Source organism: Meriones unguiculatus, chromosome 20 (genome assembly GCF_030254825.1).
Source record: "Meriones unguiculatus strain TT.TT164.6M chromosome 20, Bangor_MerUng_6.1, whole genome shotgun sequence".
NCBI classification, from domain to species: domain Eukaryota; kingdom Metazoa; phylum Chordata; class Mammalia; order Rodentia; family Muridae; genus Meriones; species Meriones unguiculatus.
The window spans coordinates 27,274,864-27,293,028 of record NC_083367.1 but is presented as its reverse complement, the minus strand read 5'-3'; the positions used below and the strand labels follow the sequence as shown (position 1 = coordinate 27,293,028).

At 41.5% G+C, this 18,165-nt stretch overlaps 1 protein-coding gene across 1 annotated transcript in view; it reads left to right on the top strand.

The window, feature by feature from the left end:
• The window catches only part of Lama2 (laminin subunit alpha 2), a 591,463-nt gene that overhangs the window by 431,715 nt on the left and 141,583 nt on the right, over positions 1–18,165 (top strand). Inside the window, exons 33-34 of the mRNA XM_060373445.1 lie at positions 3,497–3,639; positions 8,221–8,319. Coding sequence (XP_060229428.1) covers positions 3,497–3,639; positions 8,221–8,319 — 242 coding nt within the window. The remainder of the gene's footprint in view (positions 1–3,496; positions 3,640–8,220; positions 8,320–18,165) is intronic.

Below are 18,165 nucleotides of genomic sequence, written 5' to 3'. Positions count from 1 at the left end.
TTCCGCCCACATACATTCAAAATTTATAATTTCCTCTTTTGGAGCTGAATACAGTTCTGTAGTGTGTACATAGACCACATTTTCATGGTGCATTCATTAGTTGATTGACATCTAAGCTGATTCTGTCTCTTAGCTCTTGTGAGCTGAGAAGCAGTAAACACAGATAACCAACTCTATCAATAGTGAGGTATAAAAGTCTCTAGGTATGTTCCCAGGGGTATGACAAGAACAACCATCCTTCTTGATTTCAGACAGCCTCTGCCTTTTTAGTCACCAGGCTGCCATATTTTTCTAAAACTATTGTCTTATCCTGTCTTGTATTCCTTATACATCTATGTGGCTCTTTTTTTGCGATTATACATGCCATGCTCACATTCAGACATTTCCTAGGTGACCAACACCTTTCTCTCTCTGATCCCAAACTCCTACCTCCCTGTTTTGTCACTCTTCCATGAATGTGTATAATTATGCCATGTGCCTTCTTCAAATGTTAACCCTGCTATTCTTTGTTCCAAAATATTTTCTTATCCTTCTTTAACAAAGATGCATAAACATCCATTAAATTTTAACTGTGTACAGTATCCTAGACACTGTGACTAAGATGTTTATGGTCAGCTCTGAAGTCAAGGAGAAACAATTTATAAATATGTAAATAAAAAATACAGTATCACAAGGGTTAAACTGGTAAAACATGAAAAAGACAGGAGTAACTTATAACTTAATAGCTCACTTAGCAGTAGCTTCTTCTGTTGTTAGGCTTCCTGTCTCAGAAAGTCAGAAAGGAAGCCTGAATTTGACCTGAACACTTAGGCTGAAGATGAAATGGCCCACACCAAAAGCATAGCAAGCAAAATGACTTCCTTTTTGGGGCATTGTGCCTCCTCACCATTGTGCCATCATATGGCACACTCTTTCAAAACCGTGGCTGTAAGGATCTACTAGAATCTTTTGGAAATGCTGATGACTAAAGTTTTCATGGATGCATTGAACCCAAATCTCAGGAGGTGGAGTGTGGAAGGCTGAGGCCAAAGCACACTGGGAATCCCCATGACTGTGCTGTGTACCCCAGGATTAGAACCACTGATCTCCAGATGTCTGCCCAGGCTTTCCTGTGTGAGCTACATGGAATCTTTCTCATTGCAGCCCGTAACTTAACTGGTAGCATCTCCAGGTCTGCATGTCTATTAAGCTCCCAGGCTGTGCCAAGACTCCTGGTTCACCTGTTACCCACAGTGTCATGCCCAAACCTATCGTATCACTGTCTCTTATGATCTTGTAGGGAAGCACACTCTCAGCATGAGAATCAGAAAGCACTGAATTCTATCACCTCCAGAATCAGAAACCCAAAAGGTAGCCTAGTCCTGTGAAGATCTAAAAACATCCTTCCCTCACACCCCAGTGGTTCAGAAGCCCAGTGGAGTTGAGGAACCACACCAAGGACCTTTACATCTTTAGACCAGCCAGCGCTCCAACCTGTCTTGTGATGTGTTCTCTACAATAGCTGAATGCTGACAGGTCTTTGGAAGCTCACACTGCCCCAGGGTGTGAAAAAGCCACTGTTCTTTCTTCCTCTTACTTTGTTCCTGTGATACAAAAATTCTTTTTTCATCCTAGCTGGAGCAGGACAGAGACGTGGTTCTTGCTCTAGACTTCTGCCCCTGCCTCCTGAGCCTCCTGTGCACTCACTTGTAAAATGTCAGGACTCACTTAGGAACTCAGATAGCCTGCCACACTTGCACTCGCCACCTGCAAGGAGCTGATTTGTTAAAAGCCCTGCTGGGTTGTTAGATCCCTGGGAAGGGATATGGCAGCTCACCTCTAACTGACGTCCCTATCAAAACAATCACCCTCTGTACTGTTTTCCTTTGTTTACAAGCTTCCGTTAATGGTTTTCTCTCCATTAAGTGCTCAGGGGAGTGCTGTTTAGAGAACTAATTGAATTCTTGCCAGTGTGGGCCATGAGCCAACGCTGCTCCAGAACTCAGTGTTTTCATGTTATATATTTTTCTCTCTTCTAAAACAGATGAGATTTTTGATCCATCAGCAGACTAAAAGACAGAATTTGTATCTATATATATGGATTGATGTATGTGGCGTAATCACAACTTGCAGAGCCCCGGGTTCCAGTGCCGCATAAACTAAGCATAGCAGCTCATGCCTCTAATTCCAACATTCAGAAGGTAGAAGCCAGAAGATCAACATTTTCAGGTCATCCTCAGCTACAAAGACAATTCAAAGCTAGCCTAGGCTATATATATGAGACCTTGTCTTAAAAAAAAAATGTAAAACTTTTACATGTATACTTTTACTTTTTCCAAAGAATGAATACGTGTTCTCTTTAGAAACTATGATACTGCTTTTAAATTTAATTTGATAACAATCTAACAAAAGTCCATTTCTACCAACTCTACCACCACCCTCTCCACCTCTATAAAGTTTGAATCGTTCTTCGTTGTGATCACTAAAAATAATATGAATGATACTAAGCAATGCCAGTTATGAAAGATTAGACTTTACCTTTGGAGGCTGTATTTACAAGACTGTCTAAGGTTTATCATCAGGGTAGAGCTTTGTGGAGCTGTACAAATTTTATCTGTGAGAGATAAAGTGCTTGGGGAAAGAAGGAGATGCTGGTAAACATCAAGGGAAGGGAAAAAATCACAGAAATGTTTTTTCCTTTGGATTTAAAAATTCCGTCTAGGGTGAGGAGAGGGCTCAGTCAGTAAGGTGCTTGGCACATGATCCTGAGGACCTAAGTTTGTATCCCCAACATCCACATACAAGGCTGAGTGGGACAGCATTCTCCTGCAATCGCAGCTTTGGAGAGGCAGACACATGATCATGTCTGACGCTTACTGACCAGCCACCTTAACCAAAATGGTGACCCCTGGTCCAATGAGAGTAATGAAGACGCTGAGCATCGACCTCTGGCCTGAATGAGCACAAAGAGTGCCCACATGTACACCTGCACCTGTACATACATGCAAATATGTGCAAACACACGCAAAACCTTTTTACCATATATCAAGATAGTGCTTATATACGTTTCTCATAGCATATAAAGCCTTGGCAGGAGAAATTGCTACAAATGCTGTGCAGTACCGTGGAGAATGCACAGCCCATGTCTGTACAGTGAATGCTCTAATGCAGTGTTCTCACAGCATTCTCATGTCTTGCCTTCCCTTTACCAGTTCTGTAACATGCTTCTCCCTCCCTCTCCCCTCTCCCCCATGCAAACTTAATTTGCTCTTCTTGTTCGGTCCCTCTAGTCAGGTCATCCTCTTGTTTTTCAGGTTCTGGGTGAGAGATACAGCTTGCTCTTCTGTTGTCCTCACCTTTCTTCAGCTGCCATCGCTGTGGCAGCGTTAATTACCTGAGCAGCCTCTCATCCTCTCTCATAGAATTATGCTTGGGTCATAAACTGTTGCATGGTTGGAATCTTTGGGCGTCTGGCTGGAACGTTCGGTGTGAGCAGATGTTTTTTGTTATTCCGCAGTTTGTGGAGACGAGTGCACAGGCCTTCTTCTCGGAGACCTGGCTCGCCTGGAGCAGATGGCCATGGACATCAACCTCACCGGCCCGCTGCCTGCTCCGTATAAGATTCTGTATGGTCTTGAAAATACAACTCAGGAACTCAAGGTATGTGGGCGCATGAACACCGGCAGGCCCAGGGAGGCTTCCCAAATGGTCTTCATCAGTAGTACATGTTCCTTTCACTGCCCTGACCCAGGAAAGCACATGCAAGAAAACACCAAAACTGATGTTTCAAACTGGAGAACTGTACAATGCAGAGTGCTATTAAGGACAAATACTCTTTTACCCCCTCCGTTTGGCCTAAATCAGTTTTATTATGTGACTTAAATATGTGCAAACATAAAATCAAGTATGTCCTCCTTATACTTATAGCTCCATAAAATCAAAACAAATTAATCCTCAAGAAAGTCTGCAAAACCAATAAAATTCAAATTAAAAGCATTAATCTAAAGTAATATGATTTTGGCTGAGAGTGAATTGCTTCTTGCAAGGAGACTATGATAGCGACTGTATCTCCTCTGGTTCTTACCGCTGCAGGTTCTCCATTCCTGCAGTGACTAGCACAAGCAACATATGTACTCAAATTGACCTTTGACCCATGCAAATGCAGGTCCTAAGATCAAGTACTGGCATGCACCACTTGATTGCCTCTCTGGGATAGCTTTCACTACTCTCTATTATTACTGAGAAAGGACAAACAAGATTATAGAATGTTGTGCAACATTGAAAGTCATCCTGAAGGTACCTGAAGGCATTCTAAACTATTGTAAGACTAAAGCGTTGAATCTGTAAAAGGCTACCAAGCAGCATTGAGAAATGAATGTGGTTTACAATGGGGCAGAAGTCACCTGCATGCAGTCACTCAATTATCTAGTGCTGGAGAAGGCACAGGATCCTGGGTACCACTCAGTTCCCTGTGCCTGTCTTAATTGCCTCTGATTTTCCCATACCTTCACACCTTTGGGAAGCTTACATAGATTCTCTGCTGAGGACCTCCTCTATCAGTGGACTGGAGGAGGGGCATGGGAGGAAATGAGGGAGGGAGGGTGGGATTGGGAGGGGATGAGGGAGGGGGCTACAGCTGGGATACAAAGTGAATAAACTGTAATTAATAAAATGGTAAATAATTTAAAAAAAACTAAAAAAAAAAAAAGAAAAATTAGTTAAACAGCCAGGAGTGGGGTGGGCAGTAATGGTACATTCCTTTAATCCCAGCACTTGGGAAGCAGAGGCAGGTGGATTGAGGCCAGCCTGGTCCATAGAGCAAGTTCCAGGGCAGCCAGGGCTATACATGGAGACCCTGTTACAAAAAAAAAAAAAAAAAAAAAATACAGAAAAAAAAATAAAAATAAAGATTAAAAATAGTCAAACAATAATTAAGCCATTAGCAAAAATATGTAGTTACCATGTACTTTCTAAAGACTGAAGCACCAAAAAACCGGGAAAAACTAGTCAGATTGTGGTAAGTAGGGAATCCACCAGTGATGAGACCACAATTTTGTTGGGACCTGAATGGCAGAGACAGTTTTAATAGGAAGAGAAGAGCTGATGAGGCCAGGAGAAAGACATATTCACTCCATCATGAGCTCATGCAGATACTTTCCTAGGGGATAGATTCTTTAACAGTCTTTAATCCTCACCATTGCCTTAATGACAGCAGTAAAAATAAACAGTATTTGTTGAGAAGCTATATCATTAAAATTGCATATGTATTCTAATACACAACAACAAACAAACAAAGAGCAAAAAGGGAGTTTTAAAGAACAGTTTGTATCCCCCTAAGTGTCTGTGTTGAAATTGTGTCATGGTCTATTTAATTGCTTTAACAACATGCCAGAACCAGCTAGCTTACCAACAATAGAACCACATGTTTAACAGTTCTGCTGGCTGGAAAGCCCAAGTTGAATGTAGACTCAGGGTCTGGTAAGGGCTCATTCCTTGTATATGTGTGACTCCTTGGTATGGCCCCAAATAGCAGAAAGAAATAGTGAGTTTCCTGGATATATTTCAGAGTACAATCCCAAGCAGAAGGGGGCTCCTCCCTCATCACCTAATCACTTCTCAAAGGCATACTTATTAATATCATTACCTTATCTATGAGCATTTCAACACATCATTTTATGAGCTACACAGTCCTCATTCCCATCATGGGAGTGTTTTGAAATGGAATCTTTGGGAGGTGATTATTGGTGAATTGGGGAATGAGGAGGAAGCATTCATGATTCAGTATTAGCCACAGAAGAATGAGAAAAGGAACTTTATCTTCATCAGCCATTTCAGAACCCAGGGAGATGATAACCAAGAGCAGTTTCTCACCAGCAACCAGATTAGTTAGCGCTTTAGGCTGTATGCTTTGTTCAATCCAGCTAGTCTATGATGACTTTTCTTGCAATCATCTGAAATGACTAAAACAAAGGTCCCTTGTTAAACAGTTTTAGATAGGAAAACTGAGGTATAGTGGAGTTTTGTTTGAAGCTCAATTACATGGCTAATAAGTGTGGAGGTGAGATTTCAGTAGACGCTGTATGACTCTAGGGCCACTGAGACTAAACATCTTTTCCAACCTTAAAGAGACAAAAATAACTCGTGTGAGAAAATCTAGTCAGCCAGTATTGAGGTCTCCTGGGCCCCGACCATGTTCTTGCCTCTCATTCTTGCCTAATCGAGCCACCTGCAAAAGGCACACATATGCATTGGACCTGTCTGGCAGACGTTAGAAATCAGGTCTGCATGGGCGAGATAAGGCTGAAACTCTAGAGGACAGGGCAATCTAAAGGACAACCTTGAAAGCCAGGCCACAGATCTATTTACCTCATAGTCTCACATTCAAGAACACAAAGTACTCCATGGAAAGGAGGCTGACCAGTTATTTTCCACAAACGTAGAAAGAGGGCAGACTAGAAAATAAATCTAAAAAGCAAATATTTCAGTTGGACATAAACATCTTTAAAAATAGTATGTAATCAGTGGAGAGTGAGGTTCCTAGAGGCCCCTGTAAGAGCCTCCACCTATGAGCATCATTAGTACCTAAGGCATCTGTCACTTCTGTCTCTCCCCTTCCTATGTCTTAGAGTTCATGAACAGTTGTTAAGCTCTGGTTTTTCTTCGTTCTTTATTTTGATTCCTTTTCCATAATTTATCTATTATTTGAAAATCTAGGGTCCTATTTTGATGTTTTGCAACATTTGAGCGAATATCTTTTCTTGTGTTATGGTTCCCAGGTTCTAGTTAAAGGTCACCAAAACAATACACATGATGCCAAAGCTGGGCTTCTTAACTCTCCATTGTCATCAAGCTACATGGGTAACCATGCAGTGTAGTATCCAGTGAGAGGGAATAAAGAATGATGTACTATATTTAGGCTTTGACCTGGCCTCCATAAACGGAACAGGTTTCTGGATGTAGGAGCTTGCTGTCGATTTAGCCATTAGAAAGTGCAAGTAATTCTCTAATTATAAATTTTAGTGACTCTTATCTATAAAATAGGAACAGAGAGTTGCTAAAGTTGGATTTACTAAGGAGCAATGATCATTAGTCATGAAATGGGGGTTAGGTTATTTTTATGATATGTACAAGGATGTGACGATGTCTACCTTTTAACAACCTTATTGAGCACACTAGTTTTCATTTTATTCATGACTATCACAGTGATCCTATCTAAAAATAGTGTCAAGTAGATTGTAAAGGAATCTGGCCCAGCTGTGTGTGTAAGGTCAGCTCCTACCAATCTTGACCACCGGACCACCTAGCAAGCAAGGTCCTTGTAGCAGGGGCTTCTCTCTTTTTTGCTTGTAAAGCGCAGTTATGCCGATTGGAATGGGAGCCTTAAGAAATCCAAAGATCCTTTTAAACTCAACTTATAACCAGTTGATGATCTTTTGTTACAGACTCTCTGATGTCAACATTTGCTAATCCAGAAAATGGAGTATTTTTTATAAGAAGTTAATGAGGTCTCTTTGTGGGGCTCCTGTGCCCTCTGGTCCTTCTATCTCCCCATTCCAACAAAGCCAAAAGAGCTGGGCCCAGGGAGGACTGCAGAGACTGATGCATTAACCAAAGACCATGCATAGAGAGGACCTAGACCTCCTGCTCAGATGTAGCCCACAGACAGCTCAGTCTCTAAATGGGTTCCCTAGTAAGGGGAGTAGAGACAGTCTCAGACATGAACTCTCAGACATGCCCGCTCCTTGATCACTTCTCTCTGGTGGGGCAACCTAGCCAGCCCAGAGAGGAAGAGGATCCAGGCAGTCCTGATGGGACCTGATAGGCTAGGGTCAGACAGTAGGAGAGGAGGACTTCCCTATCAGTGGACTAGGGGAGAAGGATAAGGGAAGAAAAGGGAGAGGGGCTGGGACTGGGAGGGGAAAGAGGGAGGGTTCTACAACTGAGATACAAAGTGAATAAATAATAATAATAATAATTTTTAAAAAGAAGTTAATGATGGAAAAAATAAACAAAAAAAAATTTAGTACCTAGTAATCTCTCAATAAACTGCAGCCAGCCTCAATATTTACCTGCATGTCCGCTTGTCAGTCGGTGAGTAACTGCCCACTTACAGAAGCGGCTCTTCTATTGGGAACCGAAATGCTAAGTGTTCATTGTATGCAGGAACGGTATGCTCTGTTCGACCCTAGGATGACTGCCAAACCACTTCCTAAGATGTATATGGTCTGAAATCTTTTTCAGCACCTGCTCTCACCCCAGCGGGCACCGGAGAGGCTCATTCAGTTGGCAGAGGGCAATCTGAACACGCTCGCGATGGAAATGAATGAGCTCCTGACCAGAGTGAGTTGGAAAAGCTGTGACGTTCCTTAAAGCACACACATCTTAGGGCATTAGTTTCCTTCAAATTAAAGAAAACAACACTGATGTTAAACGACACTGATGCTCTGAAATATTCTTTCTAATTCACAACTTTCTTCCTGAATTCCAGGAATAATGGGTGGCTAATTTTTCTCCAAAGGAATTCTTATTTCCCAGCAGTCCCCTCCAAACACGTAAAAAATAACTGAGGTTGACGTACTTCACATTGGCCAGGGGAAAAGGTTAAGGGTGATTGTGTTTTTGGAGGGTCTAATTTGGTAGCCTTCATTGTGAAAGGTTTTTTTTTTTTTTAAATCAATTCTAAGTTTCAAAAACTCTGTCCTTGAATGTAAAGAAAAGCCAATGAAAATTCTTGTTGTTTCTTTAATCCTCCTCCTAAAAGTTTCTGCATTTTTACAGAAATACAGTCTCAAGCAGTACTCCTACTCAGAAAATGAAATCTTTACTGTCAAAGTCTGGAGCGTTTAAGACACCATTTAGAGTCAGAATGTAAAAATCCATGCTGCTTCTAGCAGACTTTTCCCAGCAACTGGCAGGTCTAAATTGTCAAAACTGCAAGAGGCTTGCTTCTTTATACCATTGGAGCCCGGAGGAAAACAACATAAAGTCTGCCATCTGGTGGACAGAAAAGTGCATGCACACGGAAGCAGGCCTGCAGCCTAGGAGCCACGGGATTGCAGATTTAAATGACAAAGAATGTTAGAAGATTTTGGAGACTACCTAGTCTATTTCAAAGAAAGGCTAAACGGGGAAAATACATTAGCAGTGGCCAAACAACCTGCTAAAAGTCAGACTTCTGAGCAGGCCACAGCCCCAGATTCCCGCTGGCCCCTATGTTTCCCTCCAGCTGCTACTGATTCAAGGAAACTTCCATAGGAAAGTCAAATGGCCTCTAAACACCTGTTGCTAACCAACAGACCCGAGATTCCAAATCACATTGGAGACCCCTTTCCAAAGACTCGGCCTACCCATGAGGACAGAACAGAGCTTCCAGCTAAAGTTCGTAAGACTTACACTGACCCAATTTCCATAGTAACTTTTGACTAGTTACATGAATGTTAACCAAATAAGAGAGCTGAAGAGAAGCCTTGCTAGACTCAGTTCAATCCAACTCATTTCCATCTGTTTTCCACTCCATCCAAAGCCCAGGTTAAGGGTTGGCAGATGAAAAATATTAATGAGCCTCAACCATCCTGCCGGAACTGTTGGTTGTGCGTGTGTGTGTGTGTGTGTTTAGTGTATTCAGGGTGATGTAAATACATGCAAATGCATAATAAAGCATGAAATAAATGAACAAAAGCATACATGAGAAATGCCTAAAGCTGGAACAGTTTCATCAGGTAAGGAACAATTAGGAAAAAAAAAAAGGCCATGAAACAAACAGGTAGCCTGTCACTCACCAGTAGGTTACTGGGTCCCACTGTCTCAGGTACTATGGCAGAGCTGCAGATAAATGTGCAACAGAGGCTGGCTGCCTCCCTGCTCTCACTGAACTCAGTCTAAAAACAGAGGACTGTGTCAACCCAAGCTCCAGATCTCTTCCTCGTCTCCCTTGTCTCTCCTTGCACTCCCCTTTTTTCTTTTCAGCAGACTGCATCTGTATGTCTTTAGAAGCCTTTCAAGAACAGTTAAAGTCTCCGTGCAAACTTGGATGGACCGTGCAGAGTTTCTACAAACCTTCATTCCCCCCCCCCCACAGCTGCCCCACTGTCCACCTGCCCAGCCAGAAAGGGGAATGTGTGGTTGTCAGTAAAGCCACAGTGCTACCCTGTCATTATCCAAACATTACCGCTCACCCTTGCCATTGCACATTGCGTACAAACACAGAACAGCCAATATCCACCATGATCACATACAACAGAACACATTCACCCCTCCCAGGGTCCCTCCATGGTGTCACCTTAGCCAGAATGCCATGTAATTGGAAACATAGAATGTAGTATTTTCAGACTGGCTTTTTTTCCCCTGAGTTATACATACCCGAGGTCTCTCTCCATCTTTACATGGCCTAGTACTCATGACTTTTTGGCTCTGAATAATATCCCACTGTCTTCACGCATCACAGTCGATTTATCTGTGTACCTAATGAAGGACGTCTTGATTGCTCACAAGTTCTAGAATTGTGAGGAAATTCACTATAAATATCCCTGTTCAGATTTTTGTGTGGACATTATTTTCAATTCATTTGGGGAAATATCAAACAGACTAATTGCTGGAGTGCGGTTATTTTTTTTTTCCCTACGAGTATGTTTAGCTTTGTATGACAGTCACTGTGACTTCTGAAATAGATGTAACATTTTGCTTTCCCAGCAGCACTGAATGGGAGAGTCTGTTGTTCCGCCTTCTTCATGGATGCTGGTATTGTTAGAATTGGAGATTCAGGCCATTACAGACACAGAATATCATGCTCAACTTTTTACATGGGTGTTGGGGATCCGAACTCAGACCTTTGTGGCTGAGCCGCAGTCACCTTATCCACTTAACCATCTTCCCCAACCTGTCTTTTTGTTGAATTTTAAAGGTTCTTGTATATGGTATCTAATTGGTTCCTCTTCTATGCCTTCCTTTTTTATTTCTGAAAGGTGCAGGAGTTTTTTGTTCTAATCTGGGCTAGCTTATCAGTTTGTCGTTCGCCGTTTGTTGTTTTTATTTGTTCCACATGAGTGTATAGTTTACATTTTAGCCCAGGAGTCATCACCATCACCCAAAGATGTCTATTTTTTTCTCTTGTCTTATTTTCTAGGATATTTATAATTTTTGTTTTTTTTATTTTATACTTAAGTCTATGGTCCTTTTGTACTTTATTCCAATGTTAATTTTAAAAATCAATCTTAAGTTTTTATATACTTTTTTATTTTTTCAGAAGTTAAAAAATAGTGCAGTTTTCTTTTTTTTTTACATTACAACACCTTTATTAATTTGTTCATGTTTGATTACCCTTACTGATACATTTTTCTTTTGTTCTTTTTTTAATTTACTTTTTTATTATTAGTTACATTTTATTAACTCTGTATCCCAGCTGTATCCTGCTCCCTTACTCCCTCCCAATCCCACCCTCCCTCCCTCATCTCCACAGAGGAGGACTTTGCAGCCAGTCCTGAAGATACCTGATAAAACAGGGTCAGATGAAAGGGGAGGAAGTCCTCCCCAATCAGAGTTTTCTTAATGTTTTATGTTACTATGGTGTATCTGATGGGCTGTTTGAATGAAACCTAACTTTATTCCAGCTTTTTTAGTTTCTACTTAGTATTTTACCCTTCCAGGACTTCTTCCACAGTGCCCGCATCATGTAGGAATCACATCTACTTCAGTTACTCTAGTTATCAACAGTCTGAAGGTGATTCAGGTATTTGAAAAGTCACACTTTGTGGAAACATCTGAAACCATAAGCAGAGGGATAGAGGGATAGAAGACTCGGGTATGCGGGAGTAAGCTACACAGACAGCGCCTTAACAAGGGGTCCTGTGATTGGACCAGAGCTTGATCTATGCAATGGGGAAAGCTTCCTGTTCTCCAGTACCTCATGTCCTTTTTTAATTTATTTATTTTTAATTTATGTATACTGGTGTTCTTCCTGTATGTATGTCTGTGTGAGGGTGTCAGATCTCCTGGAACTGTTGCAGACAGTTGTGAGCTGCCATGTGGGTGCTAGGGTTGAATCTGGGTCCTCTGGAAGAGCAGCGGGTGCCTTTAACCACTGAACCATCTCTCCAGCTCCCTAGTACCTACTGTCTTGGACTATAGTTTCATTGTGATATTTACTGGGCTGGGGCCAGGCCCACAGAATCATGGGGCTGTTGGCTTGAGGTCCAGTCTGAACACTGGGATTTTCACGAATGTGTCAGATGATTCTAACATCTCTAATGTTGAGATCCACTATGCTCCAAAATCACCTTGCAGGTAAAGCTTCCATTCCCCTGTATCTTAACCAATAGACACACAAACTTTCACTCCACATAGCTGGCGTTAACACCTGCCCTTTCGCCCTGAAGCACTGATGTATTTTGTGTTCATTTTTAAAAGAGAAATCTACTTCCCTAACATTCCTGGCTAAAAAGATTAGTGTCGGAGCAGCTACAAGAAGTGTAGACAAATCCAAAAATCAGCACTGTCTTTGAAATTCTTTAAAACTGGATTGAAATGAGGAAACACTTATATTAAGTTAGGTGCTTTCTTTGATAACTACTTCCCTCACGCTTTATATTCTATGAGAAGACAATGCAAACATCCTGAATATCAAAATTTAGCTTAAGTTGGCTCTGTCTTCTATTGTCTGTTGAGAGTCAAGCTTAATGAAACTGAAGCGCTTGCAAAGTAGCAAACTAGTTTTTCAATATTTAAGTGCCAGCAATGCCACATGTTTGTGATGCCTTATTTTCAGTTTTAAAAAGTTAAACTTCGAGTTGACCTTTACTTCCCTTCCTGTGTTTTTAAGGGGGTAGAGGATATGGAGCAAATCATGTTGGTTGGGTTTGCACCTTTGAAAATCGACACAGGACATATTTAGAAAGGCATTCCCTCAGAGATGTCTCCCTCATCGTTCCACAGAACCAGGTGTCAGCTTCCTGTCTCTCTCCCTGTGTGCTGTTGGCCCAAGAGCTTGCCTGGGGAGTGAGTCACTGCCACTTAGATATACAGCAAAGGCAGTGTCTGAAGATGAGCCTTGAAAATATCATGTAAATGATTAAATCTGAAATTTAATTGTAGCAAGAACCCATATGAGTCTGCAAATTCAAAGGTAGATGGCATTTAAGCAATGTTGCCTATTCGGTAGTTAGATTTGCTCCATTAGATTCTTGTTTTAACGTCGAGAAGCCTGTAATGAAAGACAGTAGTAATATTCAACCAAGAAAATTATGTGCAGATTTTAAGAGGCATGGGGAGCTGCCACCTGGAGATAGACTATTCAGAAGTAAATTATGTCTTCATAGTGGTCAAGCATGCTGTCTGTATATAAATACTCTAACATAAATCAACAAAACCTAAGAACCAGGGGAAAAACAATCTAGTTGAGTGAGTATAACATTTTCAAAAGATAATCAAAAGATATGTGTGGATGCATAAATCATTTTTGTAAAGGAATACTGGAAAGATCTCAGTAAACAAGCAGGCAATACAGAAGTAGAGGAAAAGAGGATCAAAGCAAGATTGCACAGCAATCTTAGGATCAGTAAGGGGTATGGTCAAATAGTCAAAGGCTACACAACCGTAAAGTGGGAGGATGGCTAAGAGATAGGAATGGCAATTTTCTAAAACAAAAGAGCGCCCAGACTGAATCCAACAGGCAGCTCCCATCAGCTGTTACTGCACATCCTCTATCAGTAGAATTGCCAACACCCTGTCCTGGGTAAACTTGTTCTTTGTAAGTTTCAGCCCCTGAAATTTGTCAGGAATGATGATGCCTGGTACTCTTAGGAATAAACAAAGGCAAGACACACTCCCAGCACTCAAATGTGGAGATGATCCTAAATGATACCTGTGTCCACTTCCCAAAGTAACAGAACATTTGTAGAAGACTTCCTTCATGGGGTTGTTTTGACCAGATGACCTAGCTACAGTATAATGAGACATAGTTTGAAATATCTATATCTAAGTGATGTTCTGATGTGGACTCTGAAGTGCTTTTTAGTTTATAAAATGATTATAAGTGTACTTAATGTACAACTATTGCCTCTTCGCACTTCGGATGCTCTGGCTTTTTGGATATTTTCCTCATATACCTGGTTGTTGCCAATGCAATAGCACTTGGCACAGACAGAAAGAATCAAAGCCAATAAATATATAGCTTGCCCCACCCCTCAGCTCCCAATGTGTGACTTCAAGTAGACCATATAAGCTCCCCATACTTTCACTTCCATCTTGTATAAATGTAGCTCATGTTCTGATGTGTTCCCCATGGAAGAAAGGTAGCTGGGATGGAAAACATTGTAAGCCCTTCTGAATCTGCACCGAATACAGGGTTTGGCAGAGGCTGACTGTACAACTTGTCCTTTGGGTGTGTTGCTCCACCCAAGCCAGTGAGAGGAAGTTATTGTACGAGCCAAGGAGATTCACCCTAAGTAAGCCCAGACCTGAGTTCAAGGACTCCACCTATGCTAACCCTCTGCTCTGCCTTCTCCATCCTGCCATCACAATTCTGAGTCACCAAGAGGCTTGGAGATAGAACGTGGTGCCCCCTTGAATGGAGGGCCTCTTGCCTGGCTCTCCTCCCGAGTACTCAGCTGCAGTTCATAAGTAGAAGCTTCATGTGAGCGGTGAGAAATGCCCGGAAACCTGTTCTGCCATTCACACTCACTGGCAAGCCCAGCACCAGGCATATGGTCAGTCTGAATGGCATTGGGATTCCTCCAGCAGGCTTTAGCACTTTAGAAGGGTGGCTGGCTGGATTATTTTTATACTAGCCAATGAGCCAACATTTTAGACCCTCTGCAATTTGCCACAGACCGTGATTGCTTTTCTCAGGAATAAAAGAAGTGATACAGATCCTAACACTCAAAGGTGGAAATTAGACAGATAAGACAAATTGTCTAACAATGACAACAGGCTTTGTGAGGAAAATTGTTCAGTTGCCTATTTAACCATATTCAGGAACTATTTTAAATTAGGCCACAAACCAAGAGAGAGATACAAAAAAGATGAACATAACAGACCCAAGCTTGCCTTCATGATACTTACATTTTAGAGGTAAGGGGAAGTCATTAAGAGGGTAAGTCAGTTATTTACCCATTATGGTAAATGTGATTCTAAAATACGCTGGGCTATCAAGGAAACATTAGTTTACAGTGAATGTGTGGACCAAGTTAAGAACCCTGTCATCAGGCATGCTAAGAAGAGGAAAAATTAAAGGGAGTGGATAAATGAAGGTAACGTCTGTGAATGTATTAAGGAGAAGCTCATTCTGGGCAGAGACAATAAGAAACAAGGGGATCCAAAGAAGAGAAACTCATAGCTTACCTGATGTACTGAAAGGGAGCCAAGAGGAGTCATCCCACAAGGCCTCAGTGGTTATTTTGTTGATACGTTTCTACTCAAGAGTGACATGCTGGAACACTAGCCTTAGGTGAACTCAAAGTATTAATGAAGTCTCTTACGCAATACCCCATACATGCAGTAACTCAGAAGGATAACACGATGGATACGTTCTTGGCCATCTAAAGAGAAGAGAAAGCACACTGACTAACATTTTAAAGATTTAGCTGTATCAAATTCTTAAGGACTAGTGAACCTGATTGTGTGACTATATTAGTAATATAGAAAAGATATTGTTAAGGCAAAAAGTGAACTTTAAGTAAAAAAAAATATTATTATTTTTGTGTAGTAAAATATACTGGTGCTGTTGGATACATTCATTCATAAGATATTGGAGGATGGCCATATTTCATTCTGGTTTTCTGTGACATGTAAACATAGGTACTGGAGGGTAGAATAAGGATAGAGTTTAGACTACAGAAGCTTCTAATAGATTTCAGGTTGTCAGTATCATACACAGAATACCACAGTTAGCAATAAAAAGTAACACTGAAGAAATGTGCATGTATGTTGCACATTCATGATGCATAAATGTGTGGGTGTGCATGCCTTTGTGTGTGTGTGTGTGTGTGTGTGTGTGTGTGTGTGTGTGTAAAGTTATTTGACCTATCCAAGCCTTGACTATAAATACCTAGAGTTTATTTAAAAGAAATCACTGGGGCACACTTATAACAATTACAACAGTAGCAGGTATTTGAGATGCTTAGAAATTATATGCACAGGTTACTTCCAAAAAGAATTGTCAAAAATCTAAAAGAAAAACAATCCTATTATTAACATTTCAGAAGAATAAGTCAGAAAATTAAGTGCAGTAGTTAGTACTCTCCAGGCCATTGCTGCCTGCTACAAACAGGAGTTTTAAATGGCTCCAATGGGTTCTTTCCTTTTCATCCTTGTAATAGGAACACTTGCGAATTGTAAAACCTGCAAGTAACAATAGTTGGACTTCAGATTCCCCCATGAATATAACCTATTGCTGCCTCTTCCTGGGGCAGAGCTTGGGGATGTGTGTGTGGAGGGGAAGGGAATAAAATGTGGGGCAGTTCCTGTGCCATCTCCTGTCATGTTTGGTGCTGGCCAAACAAACATTTGCTGTTTAAAATCTACTAAAACTCACTTCCCCCTGAGGTGGGGAGCAGCCTTACCAGGCCACAGAGGAAGACAATGCAGCCACTCCTGATAAGGCCTAATAGAGTAGGATCAGAAGAAAGGAGAGAAGACCTCCCCTATCAGTGAACTTGGGGAGGGGCATGTGTGGAGAAAGGGGAGGGAGTGTGGGATTGGGAGGGGAGGAGGAAAGGGGCCATGGGGAGATACAGTGAGTGAATAAAGTGTAATTAATAAAAATTACAATAAAAATGATAAAAAAATAAAAAATAATAATAATGAGAAAAAATCTACTAAAATATCGGAAGTGGGAGAAGACAGGGAATAGGACAGGACCCTACCACACAGGGCCTCCGAAAGAAACTATCCAGTAAGGTATCAAAGCAGATGCTGAGACTCATAGCCAAACCTTGGGCAGAGTGCAGGGGATCTTATGGAAGATGGGGGAGATAGAAAAAGCTGGAGGGAATAGGAGCTCCACAAGGAGAACAACATAGCCCAAAATCCTGGGCTCAGGGGGTTCTGTAGAGACTGATGCTCCAACTAAGGACCATGCATGGAGAGGACCTGGATCCTCTGCTCAGATGTAGCCCATGGCAGCTCAATCTCCAAGTGGGTTCCCTAGTAAGGGGAGCAGGGTCTGTCTCTGACTTGGATGAAGTGGCTGGCTCTTTGATCACCTCCCCCTCTGGGGGGTGCAGCCTTTCCAGTCCACAGAGGAAGAGGATGTAGCCAGTCATGATGAGACCTGATAGGCTAGGGTCAGATAGTAGGGAAGGAGGACCTCCCCTATCAGTGGACTAGGGAAAGGGCATAGGAGGAGAAGAAGAAGGGAGTGTGGGACTGGCAGGATACAAGGGAGGGGGCTACAGCTGGGATACAAAGTGAATAAATTGAAATAAGTAATAAAGAATTTTAAGAAACTAAATAAATAAATAAAATCTACTTTTGTATTCATAAAAAAATTAATTCTCTGGTCATTACTAGAATGAAAGCACTCTAGTGCAAGACTGTGCAGTGATTCTCAACATTCTTACTGCGGTGACCCTTCAATACAGTTCCTCATGTTCTGCTGAACCCTAACCATATAGTTATTTTTGTTGCCACTTCATAACTGTAATTTTGCTACTGTTAGGAATCCTAATGTAAATATATGATATGCAGGATGATCTTAAGAGACCCCTGTGAAAAAGTCATTCAAGCCCCAAAAGGGTCATTTGGCCGACCTCCCAAAGGGGTTGAGAACCACTGCCACAGAGTGTTACAACTACGCAAACAAGAACATTATGAAAGATCGCACAGAGGCACAGCTAGATTCTGCGGTTCAATGTCAGTAACCAGATTCCTAGCATCTTTGAACAAAAGGGAAACCCTATCACATAAAGAGACAAGATTTATGACCATTCCATTGTTATCGAAACCTTGTATTTTTATTAGAGGGATATTTAACATCATCCTGTTTGTATTTGATCATATCGTGTCTGCGTTGAACACATCAAATGCATCCATTGTGTCAAAGGCACTTCTAATGCGAACAAAAATGGGTATGTTGTAGGCTACGCATTGGAAGGGCTTCACTTTTTGACTCTAGTGTATAATCCAGATATTAGCAGTCACACTTCTGGCGGTGTCATATGGGAAAGCAAGTATTAATTCTGCCTTAATGTTTTC